General features: G+C 53.3%; 2 protein-coding genes across 13 annotated transcripts; one reads left to right on the top strand and one right to left on the bottom strand.

Moving 5' to 3' along the window:
• Positions 1–365: 365 nt before the first annotated feature.
• On the bottom strand, positions 366–10,158 carry ODAD3 (outer dynein arm docking complex subunit 3). 5 transcript variants are annotated; one of them, XM_066345726.1, is made up of 13 exons: positions 9,673–10,158; positions 8,191–8,312; positions 7,994–8,071; positions 5,536–5,601; positions 5,215–5,316; positions 4,993–5,118; positions 4,676–4,798; positions 4,328–4,480; positions 2,493–2,653; positions 2,107–2,272; positions 1,349–1,510; positions 902–986; positions 366–700 (listed from the first exon to the last, which is right to left on the bottom strand). In XM_066345726.1, exons 1-13 carry the CDS (start codon positions 9,911–9,913, stop codon positions 582–584), a joined length of 1,704 nt encoding a protein of 567 aa, XP_066201823.1. In that variant the 5' UTR covers positions 9,914–10,158; the 3' UTR covers positions 366–581. The 5 variants fall into 5 exon arrangements, with proteins under 5 accessions (XP_066201823.1, XP_066201812.1, XP_066201794.1 ...); XM_066345715.1 differs by having other exon boundaries at positions 5,536–5,604; positions 9,673–10,156; XM_066345697.1 differs by having other exon boundaries at positions 5,434–5,601; positions 9,673–10,156.
• Positions 10,159–10,208: 50 nt separating this feature from the next.
• Positions 10,209–22,625, top strand: PRKCSH (PRKCSH beta subunit of glucosidase II). Of its 8 annotated transcripts, none has more exons than XM_066345797.1 (18): positions 10,209–10,409; positions 11,015–11,122; positions 11,330–11,446; positions 12,024–12,119; positions 12,213–12,270; positions 13,514–13,631; positions 15,053–15,182; positions 18,666–18,750; positions 19,071–19,149; positions 19,846–19,932; positions 20,208–20,381; positions 20,454–20,550; positions 20,960–21,029; positions 21,304–21,393; positions 21,631–21,705; positions 21,799–21,898; positions 21,991–22,152; positions 22,290–22,625. In XM_066345797.1, the coding sequence occupies exons 2-17, from the start codon at positions 11,047–11,049 to the stop codon at positions 22,135–22,137; spliced, it is 1,599 nt and encodes a 532-aa protein (XP_066201894.1). In that variant the 5' UTR covers positions 10,209–10,409; positions 11,015–11,046; the 3' UTR covers positions 22,138–22,152; positions 22,290–22,625. The 8 variants fall into 8 exon arrangements, with proteins under 8 accessions (XP_066201894.1, XP_066201844.1, XP_066201837.1 ...); XM_066345747.1 differs by having other exon boundaries at positions 10,998–11,122; positions 20,208–20,360; XM_066345740.1 differs by having other exon boundaries at positions 10,998–11,122.
• Positions 22,626–23,732: the final 1,107 nt, after the last annotated feature.

Genomic DNA, 23,732 nt, shown 5'->3' with positions numbered 1-23,732 from the left:
CCAGCTGGACCTCAGCGCCCAATCCAGGTCCAAGAGGTGAGGTCCCGGTTCTCCCTGTACGTGTTTCTATTTGTGCCTAAAAGTAAGGTCACTATCCCACGGGTGGGCTCTTTTCTGTGCTTCCAGGTATGCTGGAGCTAACTGTGTATATCTAAGAGGGAACAGGACTGTGTGCGCAAGTGGAGTCATCTGTCAAGTGAGGGCCGATCTGCCCCAGGTGTGGGGATATCTCTGGAGGGGTGCAGAGAACACAATCTCTGTTCCCAGTTGATGGAAGTTATCAATCCCCAAGTGGAAAGGGACATGGCCTGTGACCCTGGGTTTGAGGAGCAGCTGTCTTTGGGTATGTGCAGGGTCAAGAAGAGGCAAATACCCAGGAGGCTGGTCAGTAACCTTTATTTCGTGATTCTGAGGCCGGCGCAGCCGCCTGGGGATATTTACTCTGGGTGCCAATGGCCAGCTCCGCTCCCTTGTCCGGGCCACGCTCAAGCCTTGAAGGGGCCCCAACAGCCACTGGCTGGACCCAGAGGGGTGGGAGCTCCGCAGGGGTCCGGAGGTGCCAGGTGGGCATGAGGGTGAATCTAGGACCTTCGAAAGCGACTTCGCCTCTTGCTGTGAGATTCGATTAACTTCTGGGAACGGATCTTGAGCTCTGCGCGTGTCACCACGTCGTTGTCTTCGTCCTCGGTCTCCTCTTCGTCTGCAGGATGGTATGTGGATGTGTGTGGGGGGGAAGATAAAGGGATCCAGGTTCCCACGCCTGCCTCAGATTTCCCTGCCCAACCTTTTACACCCCACTCCACCTTGGCCCTTAGTCCTGCCTCAGACCACCTCCCACCAGCTCCCTTTGCTCTGCAGGGGCCCAGGCCTACGCCCGCCCTTTTTTCCTGCCGGTACTAACCGAAGAACTTGTCCTTGGGACCCGCAAGGGGCAGGGTGATGCGGGTGTTGTACCTGGGCAGCTTTCCCTCTAGGCTGGAGTAGAACTGGGAAGGAGGGAAGCGCGAGAGAAAACTGTGGGCGCGGCAGGGGCTTCAGGGAAGTCCTTTCCACCCGATCCGAGATTCACCCTGATTTCATACAGGTCCTCTACCCACTCCTCCAGTTTACGTTTTCTCGGGCCCAGCCTCGTCATTTGTTATTAGTTTGCATCCTGATGCTCAGTCCCACCTCGTTTCTCCCAGGCCCACCCCAGGTCTCTGGGTCCCTGCCCCTTGGTGTCTTGAGGCCCCACCCCTGACCTTTCCAACCCTGCCCTCAGGCCTCAGAAGATGGTCTGGATTCTGGAAGATCACGATTTTCGCCCCCTCCCCCTCCCCCTCCCCCAGCCCCCTTCCTGAGTGGGTACCTCACGATCCGCGATGTGGCGGAGCATGTCCGGCACGTTGTGGCTCTGGAGTTGCGCCTGCAGCTTCAGCAGCTTTCCCTCCACAATGCCCAGCAGGTTTGGCAGATAGTCACCTGCCTTGGGATCCAACTCTTTCCCAGCGGAGAGACCGGCCTCCTGCGGCTGGAGTAGGAACCGGGTCAGCAGTGGGGGGTGGGGCCTCCGGCAGGCCCCACCCAAGGGTGTGGCTTTTACTCTTAGGGCTTTGAAGGTGAGGGGCTACCCACAGGGGTGGTGCTATTCTCTGTGGGGTGGGGCCTCCGCAGTCTAGGGCCATGACTGTGAGGACAGAGCTTCCTAGGGAGATAGATAGATGTCTTTTTTGGGAAGGAGAGGATAACAATATGAGAGAAGCCACTGTGGGGAAGACTTGAAGAAAATGGTACTTTGCTGTGGGCAGACCAGGGCTTTTCCTGTCTCAGGCTGCTCCGGGATTGGAGAGGGGTCTCTGAGGTTTTGGGCTGGGGGGCAGGTTGGGACTTTCCTCTGGGGGCAGGACTTGGGGCAGCACAGTCTCTGAAGTCCTGGGCCACTTAATGAATAAGTGGGTACCCCCAGGAACATGGGGCAGGGACTCCCCTGTAGGCAGGTCTCTGATGTACTGGACAGGCAGGGCATGGGGTGGATTCCGTCAGGTGGACTATGGGCAGAAACCCCACCTGAAGGGCTACACTGCCTCTTAAGTCCTGGGAGTTTCTGAGTGGGGCTTCCTCACGGACCTGGCTGCCCACTGCGACGTGGTTCAGTTTGCCGGCCAGGTGCTCCAGGCCCTCCTTCACCATTTGCATTGCCAGTGCAGCCTGCTCCAGCTGGGTCTGGGCCTCAGCCTTCCGCTGTTCCTCCGTCTTGAGGCTGCCCTCCAACTGTGCCTGGAGCTTCTGTTCCCTGCAGGGAGCAGGGAGGCAGCTGTGGGAGTGCACCCCCCCCCCTGCAGGCCTCGCCCAGAGGCAGATTAAGGTCGGTTGAGGCCCCGGGCGCAGAAGAAAATATTGGGCCCCTTACATTAGAAAAAAATGTGAAGTTGGGGTTTTGCAAGGCCTTTCAGAAGTCGGGGCCCAGGGTGCACGCCCGGTGTGTCCGCCTTTAAGTCCGCCTCTGGCCTTACCTCACCAGCATGGCCTCCCCGGAATACTTGAGTTCTTCCAGCTCCTGCTGCAGCTGCTGCTTCTCTTGCTTCAGCCTCAGCAGCATCTGCTCATTCTTGTTCTTGAGCACCTCTAACTGTGTGAAGGTGTCTCCCTGTGCCAGGAACCGCCGTACCACCGCCTGGGGCCCGCCCAACCCCAGTTAGAACCGGGGTCTGGGCAGGCCTGGGTATCACCCTCCTACTTAACCCCCGGAATGAAGCACAGATACAGTGATGTAGGATCAGGGCATTAGGGGTGGGCAGCCTCAGACTAATAATTTTTGCTGGGTCCTTCCCTTTCTATATCAGGAATTTGAACCAGCCCCAAAGAGTACAGGGCAGGGTAGCAGTGACCGTAGCCACTTTCCATAGTCAAGGTGCCAGCAACATTCTGGGGGCAAACCTTGCCCAATGCTGTGAGAAAATACTGGTTAACAGTGGGAGCAATCCACCCACCAGGCTAATTTCTGAAAAGGCAACTGGCCACCATGCCTCAGGTGAGGCCCCAGGTCCAAGTCCTGGAATTCCTCAGCCGTCAACCCCTGGGGGATGAAGAGTGGTTGGAGAATACCCCAAGGAGAGAAACCAGACTGGGGTTAGTGTTTGCCAGCAGGAATCATAGGATCTCAGAACATTTCAAAAAATAAATGGAAAAGAAAGGGCCCCAGGGCAGGGATTTGGCTTGCCTGGGGCCTAGAGTGGCACCAGGCAGTTTGCTGGCCCTAGACCATGTTATAGGTGATGTGGACACAGGAGAGGAGAGACAAAACCAGTTCTCACAGAGCCTACATGCCAAAGAAGTCAGTGTCACTGGTGCACCAACTGGACGAATGAAGACACCCGCTATCACTCAAGTTTGTGAATGGGTGAAAACATCATGGCAGTCAGTGAAGAATGGTCATTCAAAAAATGTGGTATGGTCATTCAAAAAATGTGGCATTAGCAATGCCTTAGATGGCACTGAAGATGGTATCATATATGAAAATTGCAAAGTAAGCGATACCAGTGATTGTGAGCAACTGAGCTTCTTAAATTCTGACACTAGCGATGATGAGTTCCTGGGGTTCCCGGACAACTAGAAGAGTATTTGAACACTAAAGTCTCTTCTCATTTGTTAATAACAGTGCTAATGGTTGTTAATACTGCTGTAGAGTTTACACTGTTGAAATATTATTGTGTTATATTTTATTAAATATTTTAACACACCATTTGGTTCAGAATATTATTTTTCTTATTTTCCTCCTTAAAACCCTAGGCGCGTCTTATGGTCAGGTGTGTTACAAGAGCGAGCAGTGGAGAGGGAATGGTGGTGAGTATAGACAGCTTGCATGGGTTTTATTGTAAGGGGCAACTGAGAAATGGTACCCCAGAAATGGTAGCTGGAGAAGGAAGGGCTGTCTTTTTTTTTTTTTTTACAGAGACAGAGAGTGAGTCAGAGAGAGGGATAGATAGGGACAGACAGATAGGAACGGAGAGAGATGAAAAGCATCAATCATCAGTTTTTCGTTGCGAAACCTTAGTTGTTCATTGATTGCTTTCTCATATGTGCCTTGACCGCGGGCCTTCAGCAGATCGAGTAACCCCCTGCTTGAGCCAGCAACCTTGGGTCCAAGCTGGTGAGCTTTGCTCAAACCAGATGAGCCCACGCTCAAGCTGGCAACTTCAGGGTCTCGAACCTGGGTGCTCCGTATCCCAGTCCGATGCTCTATCCACTGCGCCACCGCCTGGTCAGGTGGAAGGGCTGTCTCTTAAGAGAGCAGGTTTGTGTGCTGAGGAGTTGATCTAGGGTGCAGAGGGCTATGGGCAGTACTCACATGCATTTCGGCCACACCAGTGGCATCCTTGACCTTGCCGAAGAGCACCTCCATCTGGTACATGCTCCAGTGCAGCTGCAGCTCCTGCTCCTTGGCCCGCTGGCTGTCCTGGATGGTTTCATCGGACTGCAGCATCACATGATCACGCTGAGTCTGCTCCAGGTTGAGGTCAGGTCCAGGGTCAGGTTGCGGACAAGGGCTTAGGACAGAGGCCAGGACAGGGGTCAGGGAATGGGTGGTGCCCAGTCTGGGGAGTTAGGGCAAAGGCTTGGGCCAGGTAAAGGCAACCAAGCAGAGGTCAGGAGTGCAGGACAGAACCTTGGTCCTGGAACCCATGGGTGCACCCACCTTGCGTTCCATGCGTTCATTCTGCAGTTTCCTCTCCTCTGCAAGTTTCTTGCACTCAATTATGTAGTGCTCGCGTTTCTTGCGCTCCCAGAACACGGTCTCCTCCAGATACTGCAACTGATTCTGGAGGGTGGGTAAGAGAACAGCAGGGCAGGCTTGCGTCTACCATGGCTCAGGGTCGGGCCATGGGCCCAACTGGGCCAGGCCACAGGGGTCCTGGGACATTGATGGGAGGTGCTCTGGGCCAGAGGTTCATATTCTGGGGCCAGGAGACCATGGAATCTGGAAAGGACACCCAGGGATATGTGAGTTGGCACCTTGGCGATGTCCCGGGCGTTGAGTGCCTCCTGGTTCACCACATGCAGTTCCTCCAGCTCGTGTTTTGTCTTCACCACCTCAGCCTCCATGAAATCCAGACGGTTCTCCAAGTGAAGACTTTCTTCCTGGGACACGAGGAGTAGGGCTAGCCTGTGACCACTGCCCTTGCCCAGGCTGGCCCTCCCACTTGCCTCCTCATCCCCAGCTGTTCTGGTCTCTACCTGTAGATAGGCCTTTAGCTGCAGGTATACATTGGTGATGTGTTCTGCCTCCTCTGTTTTCATCCGGGCCTTCTCCAGACGGTTCTCCAGGTTCCGCAAGGTCTAAAGGGAAGCAAGGCTGGGCTGAGTCCTCACCCCCATTAATTCCTCCTCCCCCAAGATCAAGTGCCCCCCCTGCCCCTGCCCACATCCAACCCGTCCACATCACACTGGCCCCACCTTAGCCACCTCAGTGTTGCTATCTTGAGCCTCTGCTATCTCCAGCTCACGCAGGCTGTGCTGCAGCTGGAGCTCCTCCAGCCACTTTTGCTGCACCCTCGCCTGGTGCAGCAGAGCATTTCGCTGCTTCACCTTCTCACTCAGCTGGTGGTCCAGGTGCTCCAGGGCCTGCTGGAGTGAAGGGAGTGAAAGCAGGGGCCTGAACCTCCCTAACCCTTCGGAGCTTCCTTTGCCCATATTTTGGTTCTCGTCTCGCTTGTCTATGAGCAGCACCTAACCTGTTGCCCTCCTTCCACAGATTTTTTAATTTGATGGCTTCCAAAAGCCCATCCCCTATTTTTCCACCCACCTCCCTGTTTGCCCCTTCATTTCATTTTCCTTTAGAGAGACAGCCCCAGACACTTCTACCCTATGTTTACAATCCAATCCCATCATGTTCTCCTATCCAGTTCCAGGTTTTTTTTTGTTTTTTGGTTTTTTTTTTTACAAAGACAGAAAGAGAGTCAGAGAGAGGGATAGATAGGGACAGACAGACAGGAATGGAGAAAGATGAGAAGCATCAGTCATCAGTTTTTTCGTTGCGCGTTGCAACACCTTAGTTGTTCATTGATTGCCCTCTCATATGTGCCCTGACCGTGGGCCTTCAGCAGACGGAGTAACCCCCTGCTTGAACCAGTAACCCTGGGCTCAAGCTGGTGAGCTCTTTTTTTTTTTTTTTTTTTTGCTCAAACCAGATGAGCCCGTGCTCAAGCCGGCGACCTCGGGGTCTCAAACCTGGGTCCTCCGCATCCCAGTCCAGCGCTCTATCCACTGCACCACTGCCTGGTCAGGCCAGTTCCAGGGTTTTAAAGGTCACCTATACACTGAAGACACCGAAATTTAGCCCTCCCCTGAACTACATGCTCATTATCCATATCTACACTGCCTCCTGGATGTGTCCACAGGCACCTCAAACTGCAAATCCCATTGCAGCCAAATGGCACACTTGATCTTTTCCCAAACCTGCCCTTCTCAAATCTTCCCCATCTCAGCTACCTGACTCATGGTGGTGCAGTGGACAGAGCTTCAACCTGGGATGCTGAGGTCTCAGGTTTGAAACTCTGAGGTCACAGGCTTGAGTGCAGACTCACCAGCTTGAGCATGGGTTGCCAGCTTGAATGTGGGATCATTGACATGAACCCAAGGTCACTGGCTTGAGCCCAAGATCACTGGGTTGAACAAGGGGTCACTGGGTTGGCTTAACACCCGGTCAAGGCACATATGAGAAGCAATCAATGAACAACTACAGTGGTCCTGAGTGGTTGGCTCAGTGGTAGAGCATCAGCCCAGTGTGTGGATGTTCCAGGTTTGATTCCTGGTCAGGGCACAAAGGAAAAGCGACCATCTGCTTCTCCAACCCTCCCGTTCCCCTTCTTGCTCTCTCTCTCTTCTTCTCCAGCAGCCATGGCTCTATTGGTTCGAGTGCATTGGCCCCAGGCACTGAGGGGCTCTATGAAGCCTCTGCCTCAGGTGCTAAAATAAAGCTCGGTTGCAAGCATGGCCCAGATGGGCAGAGTATTGGGCCCAGATGGGCAGAGTATTAGCCCCAGATGGGGAGTTGCCAGGTGGATCTTGGTCGGGGTGCATATAGGAGTCTGTTTCTCTATCTCCCCTCCTCTCAGTTGGAAAAGAAAAAGAAAAAAAAACAGCTGAAGTTCCACACTACAAGTTAATGGTTCTCATCTCTCTCCCTTTCTGTCTCTTTCTTTCTCTTTCTCTCTCAAAAATAAAAAATAAATCTTCCCCTCTCAGCTTATGGCAGCTCTATCATTCCAAATGCTCAGGTCCAAAACCTTGGTGTCACCCTCACCTCTTTTTCTTTCCCACTTATGTTCATTTTGTTAGCAATTCTCTATTCTATATCTAAGGTTCTCTCAGAGAGCTCTATTTCCAGCTTTCATCCTCGTGTATCTAACACCATCTTTCACCAAAATGACCTCCTCCTGGCTTCCACTCTTGCTTTCTCACAGTCCATTTTCTACTTCCCTGAGTCTCAGTATATACAATTTGCACTCTTCATCATGGCCACCAGGCCTGATGCGAGATTCGGCCTCTGGTGACTTCCCTGACCTCACCTCCTATCAAGCCCCCCTCACTCACTCCATCTAGCCACACTGGCCTCCCCATAGTCTCTAACACTTTATAGTTGTTCCTACCACAAGGACTTTGCATTTGCTGTTCCCTCTGCCTGGAGTGTTTTTCCCCAGGTCATTTCCTGCCTGGCTCATTCTCAGCTCAAATATCAGGTCTTAAAGAAAGGGGTCTTTGCTGACCCCTCCCCCCAATTAAAGTGCAATACTCCTGTCCCAGTAGGGACTTGGTCTGTTTTTTTTTCAATTAGGTGATTACCAACACCTAATACCATGGGTCAGTGTGTGATAAAAATTGACTTAATAAATGAGTGGCGGCTGGTATGGAGAAAAGACGAGAGAGAAAGGGGAAAGAGGTAGGGAATCCAGTGGGGAGGAGAGCCAGACTAGAAATAAAGGGAGATGGACAGTGGAGTGGGGATGGGGCAAACCTGTCCTGTCCTGTTCTTCAGGTATGGCTTCTCTGACTTCCATTCTCGAATCACTGCCTGGACCACTTTCTCATCTCCCTGTAAGAAGAGAAGCCCAGTCACCACTTACTCAGGCCACCTCTACTTGAGGCAGTGCCCTACCCTGGGAATGCTGGCCCTGCCTCCTGGATTGTCTTCATCCACTTCCGTACTTTTACCTGGAGCAGGTCTGTCAGCTGTAGTTGCAGCGCCCTGGTCTCCTCCTGTAGCTGGTTGATGACTTCTTGATTTTTCTTGATGTTCCACTGGGTGCTCTCATAAAAGGCCTTCCGGTCACCCTCTGGGGTTATGTGATGTGGGTAGGGACAAGCAGAGTGTCATGGGGAGAGGAACTTCCTAGAATAATGATCTTTTTGTAATCATCAATTTAATATTATATGATTACTTCACTTTGAGCATTTATTATATGTTGGATGCTGGACTAAAAACATTCCAAGTATAAAATACCATATGCTAATAGGTGCATATCCATATCATACCCACTTATAGATGAGAAGACTGAGGCTCAGGCTTATTAGATTGTTCAAGGTCACAATCAGTCTGACTCCTGACCTTTAACCACTATGCATAATTATCCCCTAACAATAGTTAGACAATAATAACAATAATGGTTTACACCAAGATTTTCCAACCTTGGCATAATTGACACTTGGGATGTACAATTATTTACTATGGTGGGCTGTTCTGTGCATTGTTGGATGTTTAGCAGCATCCCTGGCCTCCACACATTAGATGCCAGTAGCACCCTGCTCCCCCCCAATGACATGACAACCAAAAATGTCTCCAGACTTTGCCAAATGTCCCCTGGAGAGTGAATGGCCCTCTTCCATTGAGAACCACTGGTTACAATTTATAATGTGTTACTATGTGCCAGGCATTGCACTAAGCATCTAACACATTTCAACTACCTATGGGGTTGTACTGTTATCCCCATTTTACAGATGAAGAAACTGAGAGCAATTGGGTTACTCTTAGTCCCCCAAGGTCAAACCATTAGTATATGCAGAGCCAGGATTTTAACCCAGAAAATCTGTCTCTAGGACCTGTTTTTCACCAAACCATGTATGATAGAAGAGTTGAAATTATACAAAAAGTATGAAATACATGCCTGACCAGGTAGGTGGTGGCACAGTGGATAGAGCATCGACCTGGGATGCTGAGGACCCAGGTTCAAAACTCCAAAGGTCACCAGCTTGAGTGCAGGCTCAGAAGCTTGTGTGTGGGATCATAGACGTGACCCCATGGTCACTGGCTTGAGCACAAAAGTCACTGGCTTGAAGCCCCCCCATCATCAAGGTACGTATGAGAAGCAATCAATGAACAACTAGTGTGCCACAACTATGAGTTAATACTTCTCATCTCTCTCCCTTCCTCTGTCTGTTTCTTTCTGTCTCTCACTAAAAACAAAAACAAACAACAACAACAACAAAATATATATGTATGAAATACAGTCCAGTTGGCCCTGAGTCCAAGAAAAGTTTTATGAGATGAGAAAAACCATGAACAAATATGTTTTTGCCTCCAGAACTGACCGCCTGAATGACTGTTAGATGAATACCCTTGTCACACCATGCCTTGTCAGAGGGCTGGGTGGGTACTGTTGACTCCTGACCATTTTATGCCCTTTGGAGCCATCTTACCTAATAGCTGTATCTTCCTTTGTAACTCAGCAATCTGAGTTTGTACAGCAGACTTCCCTCCGCTGGCATAGATGGGTCCCTTCTTGGAATGGAGTAGGGGCCAGGCCTGTGCCGCAGCTTTGCCTCTGGAGGGGTGGTGTTTGTCCTGAGCCTGACTGCCTTTGGCCTTGGAAGAGGTAGAAAGCTGGTCCTGAGAAGGCAGGGCGTTGGCGGAGGCCGCCCAGCACAGGGGAGACGTCATGATTGGGTTGGGTGGGGCCCAAGGCCCTCGGGGGTTAAAGGGGCGACTAGAACTCGCCGCTGTCCGGGATCCGTCAGTTTGGGTTCCCCTGGCTCTGGAAACGTACTTTCCGACCGTTTCGTAGGGCCTCGCAGCATCTCCCAATTGCTAGGTAACCTCTTCCCCTCCTCCTTTCTGCGCTCCCATGGAAACCGCCCGCGTTCTGCACCACTGCTCTCATAGGCTGATGCTGCGGTAGAGGGGCGGTCCCAACAGGAGGCGGAGCATAGCCGCGCAGCCGGATTGTCGGAGAGGGTAGTTTGGGGTCACGTGTTTATTTTGTTTTATTTCTCCGCCTCCTCTCACCCCAAACCCACCCAGAGTTCGCGGGCGTTTTTCAGGAACTTTCTTTTGCGAATGGAGAACCCGCCACTCCCAAGATGGAGGCACCCTGAGCCGCCATTAACCGCGAACCTTCAGAACTACAAGTCTTCACGGTCCTAGCCAAGATGGCTGTGTAAGTTCCGGCATCTTCCGTTCGCCACTCCTAACATGGCGTACATGAGCCTCCAGTCTAATGCAAAGCGTAGTGCCAAAAGTGACGCATGCCGCACACTTCCGCCTTTTTTTTTTTTTTCTGCCGGAAGAACAGTTGGCTGCTGGGCTAGGGGGGCGCGGTGGATATTGACCTTTGCCCCTGCCTCGTGTAGGTGATGAACTAGCGGGTGGGAGGGCACCCAAATTTCCTATTGGGGTAGCCTGAGCGTGTGCGTCGGGAGAGGGAAGGCTGCTAACCCCTTCGGCCCATTGGCAGGAATTGGATAGCTCACCGCCAGCCCCCCCCCCCCCCTCCGCCCCCGCCGTAAGGAGCGGAGGTGTTTGAGGTTTCCACCATTATTAGGAGCAAAATGAGACACTCCTCCACTGGGCAGGCTTGGAGAGATATCTTCCCGATATCTTCCCCCGTAGCCCTCATTGCCTGAAACCGATGGAGGAATCCAATTGGCTGGAGGAAGAGGTGCTTTGCTTTGGCTGGAAGTAGCTCTCTGCCATTCACGAACCGCCCCTTTCTTGCAGCGTTGGAGCACAACGCATCTTCCCGCAGTCTGTTTCTTCCCACAGAACCGGTTTCCGGCCTCCGAGTTTCCGGCGAGATGTTACTGTTTCTGCTGCTGCTCCCCATGTGCTGGGCCGTGGAGGTCAAGCGGCCCCGGGGCGTCCCCCTTACCAGTGAGTCTGTCTCTGGACGTGGGTGGTAGAGTGTGGAAGGGGTGGACTTTGGGTCCTCGGCTAGGCATTTACAGCCTTTGGCGTCAGTTTAACCGCCTCTTGGGTAGGGAATGTGGCAGTACTCAGCCAGTGGATGGAAGCACAAGTGCCATTAGGTTGAGAGGGCCTCTTCCTGCCTTGGGCTGAGTCTCTTGCCCATCTCCCCAGACCATCACTTCTACGATGAGTCCAAGCCTTTCACTTGCCTGGATGGCTCGGCAACCATCCCTTTTGATCAGGTCAATGATGACTACTGTGACTGCAAGGATGGCTCGGATGAGCCAGGTGAGTTTTTCTATTCATTCATTCATTCATTCATTCATCCTACATTCACTGAGCACCTAGTGAATGCCAGGTCCCGTTTAGTGACTATGACCCAGTCCTGTTTGCTGTTGATTGAATGGGAGAAGCAGGCACAGAAGCTAGTGGTCTTTGGTTTGGTAAGAAGAGCCACAGGTGCTATTGGGAGTCCAGCGAAGCCCCCATCCAGCCCGGAGATCAGGAGGTGAGATCTCAGCTGCCTCCTGAAATGTCTGCAAATGGAGAGGCCAGCATGTGCAAGCACCCAGAGGTGGGTGAGAAGATGGGGCCTAAGTGCAGATAGAGATAGAAGTGAAGGAGAGGGAGGAAGTTGTTGGTCCTGTTCTGAGTGCCTTGATGAGGAGACTCAAGAGGGAGCATTGGAGAGTTTTGTTTCAGGCCCTGAGTGTGCAGCCTTCTCTTTTTCACTTTTTCAGCAGTGGTTATTTTATTTTTCTGGTGCTCTCTGTGTGCATGGGTGTCAGGGGTTCTGTCTGGGTAGATGTGATGGGCCACGTCCGTGAGCACACTCTGAAAACTCTCCCTTCCTTCTTCCTTACAGGCACGGCTGCCTGTCCTAACGGCAGCTTCCACTGCACCAACACTGGCTACAAACCCCTGTATATCTCCTCTAGATGGGTCAATGATGGAGTTTGTGGTAAATGAGAAGCCCTTGGGGTTGGGGAAAGAGGTAGTGGAAGAAGGGAGGAGACACTGCAGGGTCTGATGGTGCTCCCACCTCTGCCTTCAGACTGCTGTGATGGAATGGACGAATACAACAGTGGGATCGTCTGTGAGAACACTTGCAAGTAAGTAGATGCTACCCACCCCGCAGGACCTCCTTGCCTTGTCGCGCCTGTTGAATCCAGTCCCCCCCTTTTCTGTTTTTGAGTATTGAGCACTCATATATGTGCCAAGTGCCTGTGAAGCTTCCTCACCAGTTTTCCGTCTTGCCAGGAAACCGTGCAGTCGTTTGTCTGTTTGACAGGTGAAGCTTAAGTTTAGACAGGAGAATGATTTCCTCAGGGTCATGTAGGTAGGAGATAGCAGAGCTGGGACTTGAACCCAGGTCAGTCTGATTGAGACTCCATGCTTTTAATTACTACACTGTGGAGCGGGACCTGAAAACTGAAATGCCCAGGGGCAGGTGATCTAAAGGGCAGAAGCAGGCTGAGTGTAAGGTATTAGGGCAGGGGTCTCAAACTCAACTCAGCATGTGGGCCGCAGAGCAAGATCACAGCCGTTCGGCGGGCCGCACTAGGTCTACAAAAGGCAACTGTTACGCAACACTTTTCTCACTGCAGTTGAAAACAAAAAAAAATCAGTACAACAAGCACAATCGTACATGCAGTTTACTCAGTGTCACAAAACGACCAGAAACTGTAGTTCGCATCACAACTGCTGTTAACTAAGCTAATATCTAGCTAGGATGCTAGAGAAATGAAAAATACAAGTAGGTCCCTAAGCTTACTTAATTTTATCCAAAATATTTTGAACTTCGTGGATTAGTCTGCGAGCCACACAAAATTGTTCGGCGGGCCGCGAGTTTGAGACCCCTGTATTAGGGAGTGGTGAGGGTTGATCTGAAGGGATAGCTGCCCTTGACTCTTACATCAGTTGGTGACAGGGCCTGATTTGTTTTTCTATTGAACTGAAAGTCCTGATATTTAAGTAAAGGCTCCTGATTGAAGATCTTTTAGTTAAGTAGAAGGTTGATCACGCATAACATTCTTACCAGCCAGATTGTCCAGGTGTCTATGGCTCTGTGCTTTTTTCTTCTTTCTCTCTTGGGATCCAGTTCCAGCCCGATATCCCAGCATCCCCAACTCCTCCTGATCCCGTGGGTGGCTGAAGTCTGCCCACTGTCTTTCCTCCAAAGGACAGGAATGCAGGGCTCTGAGGCCAGGAGAGCCTGGGGAGGTGGCGGAGGAGGGTTTGCTTCTTATTTTTTTCAATGTAGGGGTGGCAGGTGGGCTTGAGCACTTTTGGAAGAGGCAGATCTAGTGGGTCCTAAGTGCTTCCTGGTGATGCCTCTGTGTCCCCTTATGCCAGAGAGAAGGGACGCAAGGAGAGAGAGACATTGCAGCAGATGGCAGAGGTTACACGCGAGGGGTTCCGCCTAAAGAAGATCCTTATTGAGGACTGGAAGAAGGCCCGGGAGGAGAAGCAGGTGAGGGCCATGAGGCTGACCCAGGACAATCTGGGCTGCGTGGGCTGGAGACATGGGCTGGCAAGGCCAGGTTGACATCTCCCTATGAGTGGTGTCCTAGGTCTGCAACTTGGTTTACTCATTTGTCCATTTGGTATTTATGTAGGTGTTGGTTAAGTTGTTATCAGGTGGACAGCGGATAGCACCGCTGTGGACTGGAGCTTTAGGTGGCATGCTGAAGTGGGCTGAGGGGAGCTCTGCTGCCTCCTAGAACAGGAGGGACGCTTCTCTGCATCGTGGTCTGCTGCTGTCATCTATAAGATGGGGCTGATGATTCTGTGATTGGGGAGGACTCAAAACCATGTCAGTCAGCAGCAGCTGGGTTAATTTAATAGGTTGGGTGCATTGGGGGCTGGAAGAGGATATACCTCCAGCTGTGTCTTCCTCTCCTCTCTGCCACTGTCTTGGCTATTTGCGGGTCAGTGTCCTCAGGGCTGCTCCTCAGCTCCTGTTCAACCCACTGAGCAAGGATTCCAGCTCTGCTCAGGGATAGTTCCAGGTCTTTCTCTCCCATCCCCATGGCCTGGCTAGTGAGGTCCCTCTCAAATTCATGGGGCACTGAGGCCCCTCCCGAGTTTGGAGGCAATGAGCTCATTCCTGAGTTCAGGGGATAGAGGGGAGCCATTTGGTAAGGGTGTCTCCAACTGACCCTTGCCCTCCTGGGGAGTAGGGAGGATCCTATCACAGGCTGGGCTGAGGTGTCAGCCAAGGTTTGGGGAGGAAAGTGATCCTGTGGGTGCTTCAGGCTAAGACCCTACAGCTTGGGATCCCATTCCTAGGCTGGAGCCCTCCCAGCACACTCATTTCTTCTTGAAATATCCACAGGAGCTCAGGTTATGCTGTGCACTGGGTATAACGCTGGAAGCACACCAGGAATGCCTCAAGGGTGCATTGCCTGGTGGGAGGGACAGAGAGACAAAATGAAGCCCAGGGTTGCTGGGTATAGACTCTTGCCCCACCAGTCTTGGGGGTAGGAAGCAGGGAAGGCTTCATGGAGGATGAGGCCTCTAAGCTGAAATCTGTAGGGTAGTTCAGAGGTAGCCAGGCAGAATATTCCAGACAAAAGGAAAGCATGTGTGAAGAACTGGAGGCAGAGAGCATTTGGGGGTCTGAATGTTGTTAGGGCAGTTGGATCCCAGAGTTTAAGATAGCAGTGGGGCAAATGGATCTGGAGAGGCAGCAGGGGCCTGGTCACACGGAGCCTCGGGCCTACATTATGGTGTTAGGGTTTCTCTTCAGTGGGCTGCAGGGGGGACCCAGGGAGGTGTGAATTTTGGAAAGATCCTGCAATTGCCCTGTGTAGTAGAGGCCGGGAGGTGGCAGGCCATGAGGGAGAAGGTAGCACAGAAGGAGAGCTGGCCCCTTGCCTTCTGCCCATCCAGCAAAAGCTCACTGAGCTACAGGCTGGAAAGAAGTCCCTGGAGGACCAGGTAGAGATGCTGCGGATGGTGAAAGAGGAGGCCGAGAAGCCAGAGAAGGAGGCCAAAGACCGGCACCAGAAGCTATGGGAAGGTATGTCACAGGGTGATCCTGGGCTTAGAACACTTGCTCATCTATTAGTTTGTTTTTTTTTGCTTTTGTGATCATGGTGCCTCAGTTCCCAATGTAACTAGTTATTTTCAACTGTGTGTTGGTCATTGTATTTTATAGTCATTTATGGGAATAATTTGCAGCCTTGGATGAGAGGTGCTTTTCTAGATAGGAGGGACTTTTCTTTTTGCTAGTTGTGTGAGAACATTACCATTTTGGGGTCCCCAAACCCAGGTCCAGGCTGGATCTGAGATCAGTGCAGGCTGGGTGATTTTTAGTCCAGCCTCTTGTCTCCTGAGAAGATAGGCTCTCTGGGTCATTGTGTATTTACTTGGGGAGTGGGGGGTGTCTGGTATTATGCTCTGTACCTTGGATTTTGTTTTTAAATTTTTCTCTTTTATTGATTTTAGGAGGGGGGGAAGGGGAGCTAGAGAGTGTAGAGAGTGAGAGAGACATCAGCTTGTTGTTCCACCCATTCATGCATTTACGTATTCATTAATTGATTATATGTGCCCTGACTGGGGATTGAACCGCAGCCTTGGTGCATTGGGAAGATTCTCTAACCAACTGAGCTACCTGGCTAGGGTCCCACCTTGGACTTTGATTTCCATCTCTTTTGCCCCACAAGTTCTTATCAAAACAAACATCCAGATTTGCCAGTTCTTTAGGGCAAAATCAACCTCTGCATTGCTTACTTTCCCATGTGTGTCTTTGCTCTGGCAATTTCTACTGCCTTGGTTGCTTGGTTGGCTCAGTGGTAGAGCGTCGGCCTGGCGTGCAGAAGTCCCAGGTTCGATTCCCGGCCAGGAGAAGCGCCCATCTGCTTCTCCCCCCCTCCCCCCCTCCTTCCTCTCTGTCTCTCTCTTCCCCTCCCGCAGCGAGGCTCCATTGGAGCAAAGATGGCCTGGGCACTGGGGATGGCTCCTTGGCCTCTGCCCCAGGTGCTAGAGTGGCTCTGGTCGCAACAGAGTGACGCCCTGGAGGGGCAGAGCATCCCCCCTGGTGGGCAGAGCATCGCCCCATGGTGGGCGTGCCGGGTGGATCCCCTTTGAGTGCATGCGGGTGTCTGTCTGACTGTTTCTCCCCGTTTCCAGCTTCAGAAAAATACAAAAAAAAAAAAAAAAAAAGATGATTTTTAATGACGTGTTCAGCATTTTCTTGCCGTTGGCAGGTCATACTACCATTATGGGAAATTGGCATTTGTTCTCAGTCTGCTCCATGGGGACACACCATGGAAGCAGAATAGAAGGGGGAAGTGGGACAGAAACACTTCAGACTAGTTGAAGGACAAAACATTTCTGGAAGGATTTGGATGTGTGATTCTAGCTATTCATATGACTGGTAACCAGGAACTAGGCAGGCTCCTCTGAGGCCACACTGCTGTTGTCCTCATCTCTCTGGGCATCTGCTGCATCCCTCCTTCCCTCATTCTCTGCCCTGATTTCTCATAATCAATAATTCAGTAGTTTATTCAACAAATATTTGCTGAGTGCCTGCTATGTGCCAGGCACAGCCATAGGCCAGCAGTACAGCATTGAGCAAGATGGAGAAAGCCCCTGCCTACAGAGGGAGTAGGTGCAAAGGCCCTGATTCACAAGCATTTCTAGTCTTTAGGAGCAACAAGGCAGGCCCCGGCCAGCTGGATCAGTGGATAGAGCGTTGGCTTGGCATATGGACGTCACAGGTTCAGTTCCTGGTCAAGGCACACAAGAGAAATGACCATCTGCTACTCTCCCCCTCCCCCTTCTCTCCCTCTTCTCTCACATCCAGTGGTTCAGTTGGTTTGAGCATTGGCTCTGGACACTGAGGATAGCTAGGTTGTTCTGAGCAGGTCAGCCTCAGGTGCTGAAAGGAGCTCGGATGATTTGAACATCAGCCCAGATAGGGGTTGCTGGGTAGATCCTGGTTGGGGTGTATGTGGGAGTCTGTCTCACTATCTCCCTTCCTGTCACTTTAAAAAAAAAAAAAGAGAAGCAGCAAGGGAGCCCTGTGACAGGAGGGAGTAGAGTTGGGGAGAGACAAGAGTAAGGACTGATGGGCACACTGTACAAGGCTTTAGGGGCCCTAGGGAGGACTTAGGCTTTTATCCCAAGTGAGGTGGGAGCCATAGAGGTTTCTGAGCAGAGGAGGAACAGGAGCCAGAAAGCCAGGAAAGAGCTGACTAAAGAGTCTTCGTGTCCAGAATCCCAGCCACTCCTCGAGTGGAAGCACCTGCAGAGACCCCCTCCCTTCTCCCAGTGGGGGTCATTTGCACCGTCATGCTCTGGCTTTCTGTGTTCTGCTCCTTGGAGATCCTTGGCTTTCAGTTATCTCCTCTCTTTCCTGGGTGGTCTTTCTTGGCTGACACCTTCCTTCTACTTAGAAATACACTCTAAATTCTGCTGCCCAAACAGCTGTTCCCAAACATGGCTTTGCCCTCCAAAGCTGTGAAGCCAGATAGCCTCTTTCTCTCCGTCCTGATTGAACTTGGTGTCCTTTACTCTTTGTCTGGTTTTTGAGGCCTGGATTTTCTGTCCTTAAGTCTGTGAACTTTTTCTCTGCTTCCTTCATGGAAACCACTGCTTCACAACAATGGATTGTATTTTTTTGTTGTTTTATGACCAACAAAGAGGGATAGGAGAGACAGATAGGGACAGACAGGAAGGGAGAGAGATGAGAAGCATCAGTTCTTTGTTGTGACACCTTAGTTGTTCATTGATTGCTTTCTCATATGTGCCTTGACTGGGGGGTTACAGCTGAGCCAGTGACCCCTTGCTCAAGCCAGCGACCTTGGGACTCAAGCCAGTGACCATGGGGTCATGTCTATGATCCCACACTCAAGCCAGCAACCCCACACTCAAACTGGTGAGCCCGTGCTCAAGCCTGTGACCTCAGGGTTTCAAACCCGGGTCCTCCAAATCCCAGTCCGGCGCTCTATCCATTGTGCCATCGCCTGGTCAGGCAGATTTTTTTTCTTGGCAGCCCACAATCATCTCCTCCTGCTCAGTGGGCCCAAGACCCTGGTGCCTCTTCTGGGCTGAGACCCTGATCTCTGGCTGCTTCTCTGGTTCCCTACTCACAGATCCAGCCGTACCTGAATGTAACTGCCCCTAGGTGTCCAACAGGGATTCCAGACTCACCAAGTCACCTGCTTGCTTGGCCTAGTCTCTATTCTCCGACCTTCTTGTTGAAGAGTGAGGCTGGTGGGGTTCTTGGGTTTCTTCTTGTGGGGGCCTCCCAGACATGGCAAACCTAAGGCATGGTCCCCCTACAAACCCCTCACATGGTCTTTTTCAGCCCCCACTTATTCAGATCAGAATCCCAGGGGCTATCCTCCACTGCCCCTAAGTGACCTGACTCAGGGCCCCAGTGCCCAGCATACGGCCAGGCACACAGTAGGCTGTGTGGGGTGTTGGGGAGGGCAGATTTCAGGGTGGAGGGAGTCAGCGGGGAGAGTGGAGGGTGACAGAGGTGGCCCCTCCACAGAGCAGCAGGCCGCCTCCAAGGCTGAACGGGAGCAGGAGCTGGCGGCCAGTGCCTTCCAGGAGCTGGATGACAACATGGACGGGGTGTGAGTGTGCCTGTGCTGCCCACCCTGCCCTGAGCCAGGGCTCCTCCCACCTGCCTTTAGAAGCCTGCCAGCCCCTACCTCCTTGCCATGGGGCCTGAGCTAGTCCCTAGCCCTCTCTGAATGAACCTTTACTTGTGTAAAATGGGTTTGGAATAGGAAGGTGGTGTTGTAGGGGCTTAAGAAAGGGATAGGCAGCAAGGGACTGGGTGGCTGGGACCTATTCTTCCCAGGGGTAGGGGCTGGAGGGGGGTCCCAGCCCTAGAGCTCACCTCCCAACTCCCTGCTGCTCATCCCATCTGTTTCTGCCTGTACCTCTGCAGGGTCTCGGTGGCTGAGCTGCAGACTCACCTGGAGCTGGACGCAGATGGGGACGGGGTGCTGTCAGAAGGGGAAGCCCAGGTACCCAACCCTGCCCCTTGGCCTGGGACTTCTAGAGGGGATTGCCCCAGGTGACTTCAGCCAAGGAGTAGGGGACAGGCTGGCTGTGGACTGCTCTCATGGAAGCTCCCCCCTGGCCCCAGTCCAGGGCTACTGGGGCACTTGGCTTCACCTGAGTGAACCAGGAGGCTGCCACCCAGCGTCACTTCTCCTTGCCCTTTGGAACCTGGTGGGGTCACATGGGTACCACAGAGCGTCTGGTCAGGACAGAGCCAGGGTTTCCACTCACATGCCCCCACTGGCCCGACGAATGTGTGAACCCAATTTGTAGTCCTTAACATTCGTGCTTGGGCTCTCTTTGCAGCCTGGACTCTGCTCCTCCGTCCCTCTGTCCATTGCTATCCCCTGATTGGTCCCCTCCTGTCCTTCTGAGGGCCTGGTGATCTCTGGTGCTGGTGCTCTGGCTCTTTCCCTCTCCTCACTCTCTCGTCTCTCCAGGAGACACTCCCCATCCCCTTGCTGAGGCATTTCTCTTCCCACTGGCCTGTGCTGCCCCCTTCTGGCTGCTGCACCTCGTTCATCCTGGCCTGCGTGGCTTTGCCAGCCAGCTAGCCTGCACCTGGCACTGCAGCCTGAGGCTCCGTTTACAAGTGGCTGGGGCACAGGAGGGGCACCTGAAGGTCCCCATCCTGATACTACTCTGACACACGCACACAGACTCTGCTTGGGGAAGACACGCAGGTGGACCCTACCTCCTTCCATGATCGTGTCTGGACTGCCATCAAGGACAAGTACCGGTCTGAGGTCAGTGGGGGAGGGGATAGGATGTGGTCCTGCCCCCTGCCCCCACCCTTTCTGCCCCTGGTCCCCTGATGCCTCCCAAAGGAACTTCCTCCCATTCTGATACCAGGCCACCTTGGCCAACAGAGCCACTCCAGACCTCCTCCCCCACCGCCCCTTGGAAGGGGTGGAGGCACTGAGGCCACCCCTGAGGTGATGATGTGAGCATGGACCCAGCCCCATGGCAGTGGAGAGCATGACCCAAGTCCATAGCACTGAGCACCTTGTACACCTGCCAGGTGTTGCCCACCCCTCCAGCATCTGTACCTGACCTGACGGAGCCCAAGGAGGAGCAGCCTCCGGTGCCCTCACAGCCCGTGGAGGAGGAGGAGGAGGAGGAGGAAGAAGGGGAGACAGAGGAGGAAGAGGAAGAGGAGGAAGAAGATTTCCAGGTGCTGGGGGAGCAGCCCAAGGTGTGTGCATGGGGGAGAAAGGGATGTGTGGACTAGGGGCAGGGCCACTTGCTGATTTTGCCCCTTCTCCAGGAGACCCCGCCACCACTCACGCCCCCCCAGCCAGCCTACCCCACCAAGGAGGACAAAATGCCACCCTATGATGAGCAGACACAGACCTTCATTGACGGTGAATGCTCACTGGGGCTGGGAGAGAGGAGACCCTGCTCATGCCACCCCCCCCCCCATTGCTGTACTTGTAGGCACCCAAGAATCAGGTCCTGCCTGCTCCCGGGTATCTGGGGCCTAGGGAGGCCAGTACAGCCCCTGCCAGCCCCAGGCACCTTTCTGCCTCCTCACTGGCTGCTGCTTGTTTATGTCACCCTTATGGGCAGGAAGCCAGTGTCCCTGATCCCTTGGGAGCCTGGGCAGTGGGGTGGGCCTGTGGTTGATGAGACCCACAGGGCCTTCCTGGGTATAGTCCTACCCAGAGCAGACCTGGGGGCGGGGAAGTAGGTCTGTCTGGGTAATCCTTTCCCCTCTTCCCGGATTTGGGTAGAGGTACCTATAACCTTGTCCCCCGCTCTGTCCCCCACCAGCCGCCCAGGAGGCCCGCAACAAGTTTGAGGAGGCTGAACGGTCCTTGAAAGACATGGAAGAGTCCATCAGGTATGGGAGAACGGGTATGGCCAGAGCAGAGTGGAGCTTCCACCCGCTCCACAGCTGGGCTCCCCAGAGGTGGTAGTAATAGGGAGTTGCTGAGGCAACTGCTGCTCCTAAGGCTCAAGGCTGGCAGTGACTCTTGAGAGGAGGGTCCCCAGGCGGTAGGGAGCTGGAGCCCAGCCCCCAAGTAGTCCTGCATTAATCACGAGGACTTCCAGCGTTGGCCTGAGTCAATCTGTGGCACCCCAGCTGCCCTTCACCACTTGGCCTTCCCTTACAGGAACCTAGAGCAGGAGATTTCCTTTGATTTTGGCCCCAACGGGGAGTTTGCCTACCTGTACAGCCAGTGCTACGAGCTCACCACCAACGAGTGCGTTCCCTCCCTTCCCACCCTTCCCACCACCCTGAGGGCGGGCAGGCGGGTGGGTGAGTGGGCAGGCACACGGGTGAACTTGGAGGATCTGAGCCTGAGCAGGGTGACGGGAGTGAAGGGGGCAGCCTTAGGAGTGCTCAGTGGAGTTTTGAGGGCCTGGTGCGTACCACCCCTCCGTGTCAGGGAAGCTGGGGTCCTGTGTCTTCCCCACCCACCAGCCCCGTCCTATGACAGGTACATCTATCGGCTCTGTCCCTTCAAGCTTGTCTCACAGAAACCCAAGCTCGGCGGCTCTGCCACCAGTCTCGGGTGAGTCGGCATAGGCTGAGCCCCCTTCCCCTTGGCACCCCCAAGCCTCCAGGCAGCTCACCTGCTCACCTGCAGCACTCCACTCTCCTGCAGCACCTGGGGCTCATGGGCGGGCCCTGAACATGACAAGTTCAGCACCATGAAGTACGAACAGGGCACTGGCTGCTGGCAGGGCCCCAACCGCTCCACCACTGTGAGTGGGAAACGGGGTAGGAGGTGGTGTGGGGGGAATCTAGGCCTGGCTGAGCCCACCTGAGCCCCCACCTGTCCATGCACCCTCCCCAGGTGCGCCTGCTGTGTGGGAAGGAGACGGTGGTGACCAGCACCACAGAGCCTAGTCGCTGTGAGTACTTCATGGAGTTGATGACACCTGCTGCCTGCCCAGAGCCACCCCCTGAGCCACCTACAGACAGTGACCATGATGAGCTCTAGCCCTGCCTAGCAAAGGTAGTCAGGGAAAGGGGTATCTGCCCGCCTGGACTTGGGGTGCAGTAGTGTCTAGGGAAAACATGTAGGTTGGCACCACCTCGCTCATCACTTGTGTCCCTTTGTCTCTTTCTTGTTGGGTCTTTCTCTGGCTCCAGAACCTCAAGACATGGCACCTCCAGTGGTGCCGCCTACCTGTCTGTGGACAAAGGCCTGCCTCTCTAGGTTTCCTAGCCCTCCCTATAGGCAGGAACCATTGAGGGGCCTCCTCCCCTGTTCTTGGGGACCAGGCGGTCCAGAGTCATTTTCTTAGCCCTCAGTGGCCCCCAAATATGGACTAAAGGAGTACACCCTCCCCAGGTCCCCAGCCTGGTGGCTCCCTGCCCACCCTACCCTATACCACCCTGCCCCCTGCTCAGGGCATCTGCCTCCCTGCTGGTGGGGACAGTGAATTGACTGTGATCTTGAAACAATAAATGATATCCCCAGCCCATCTGTGTCTGTCTTGCTTTGCTTGGGCCAGGGGTGGGCCTAGGGCAGACTGCAGGGGCAGCAGTTGTCTGAAGGGCCTGGGCTGGCCTTCTCTGTCAGCAGGCTGGCTCCACAGATGAGGCTTCATCAGAGACTGAGTCACGTGTGAGATGATTAAAACCTGAAATGTGCACAGACAGCAAAGTTGGACACCAAGGGACAGACAGCCCATGAGCTATGTCCATCTGGATTTCCCCCTGAGCTGGTCTCACCCACTCTGAGTCTCATCTCTGTTGTGGGTAGGCCAACGAGCTTGAAATGAGACTCAGGCCCAGAGAGGGACAGCATTTGAGCAAGGCCACACAGATGGAACCAACAACACACTCCAGTGCTCCCCACCCACTGGTGCACAGACACCCAACCAAGGCCATAAGATTCTGAACTTTTATTTTCTGGCATGAAAAGTACAAATAATTAAACAATTCCATGTAAAAGTCTGTTACTGCGGCCAGGCCTATAATCTGGTAATAAATAGTCTAAACGCAACACAAAGTGTTCTTGTTGGGTTTTTTTTGTCTTTTACTTTTTTTTTTTTTTTTGCAGTTCTTTATCATCAACATATGGACTCTGTCATGATGTGAAACCTTCCAAATAAATATCAAGATGAAGGGAGGGCTTTGAGGGGCTGATCCCCCTCCCCATGGGCCCTACCCCCCAGGGACATGGAAGACCCAGGTCCCCTCCCCTGGGCTGGCCTCCTAGTGGGAGGTGTGGCTGGCTGGACTGAGTTCTGTGTTTTAGAAAAAGAAGTGCCTTCCCAGTCTTGGGGTAGCAGAGGCCTAGGCCTTAGTGGGGGTGGGGGGTGGGGAAGTACCCTCTCCAGAACCCAGCCCCCCAGGGTGAGGGACAAACCCAGCCCTTATTGCTCACAGATGCCCCTGGCACGCTGCCCACGTGTGCACACGTGTCCCCGCGTGCAAGGAGGGCAAAGGGGAGAAAGCCCCAAGAAACAGAGGGAGAGGGAGGGACCCGCTGGGGGGCCTGCCCTGCTGGAGGGGAGCGGGGAGATCGGGAGGACTTAAAAACCACAAGAATAGGTTTGTGTATCAAGAACAAGCTAGGGTTTTCAC

This window comes from Saccopteryx leptura, chromosome 1, assembly GCF_036850995.1.
Source record: "Saccopteryx leptura isolate mSacLep1 chromosome 1, mSacLep1_pri_phased_curated, whole genome shotgun sequence".
In the NCBI taxonomy this organism is placed as follows: domain Eukaryota; kingdom Metazoa; phylum Chordata; class Mammalia; order Chiroptera; family Emballonuridae; genus Saccopteryx; species Saccopteryx leptura.
The sequence above is the reverse complement of the archived record's forward strand: the minus strand, read 5'-3'. Positions and strand labels throughout refer to the sequence as shown.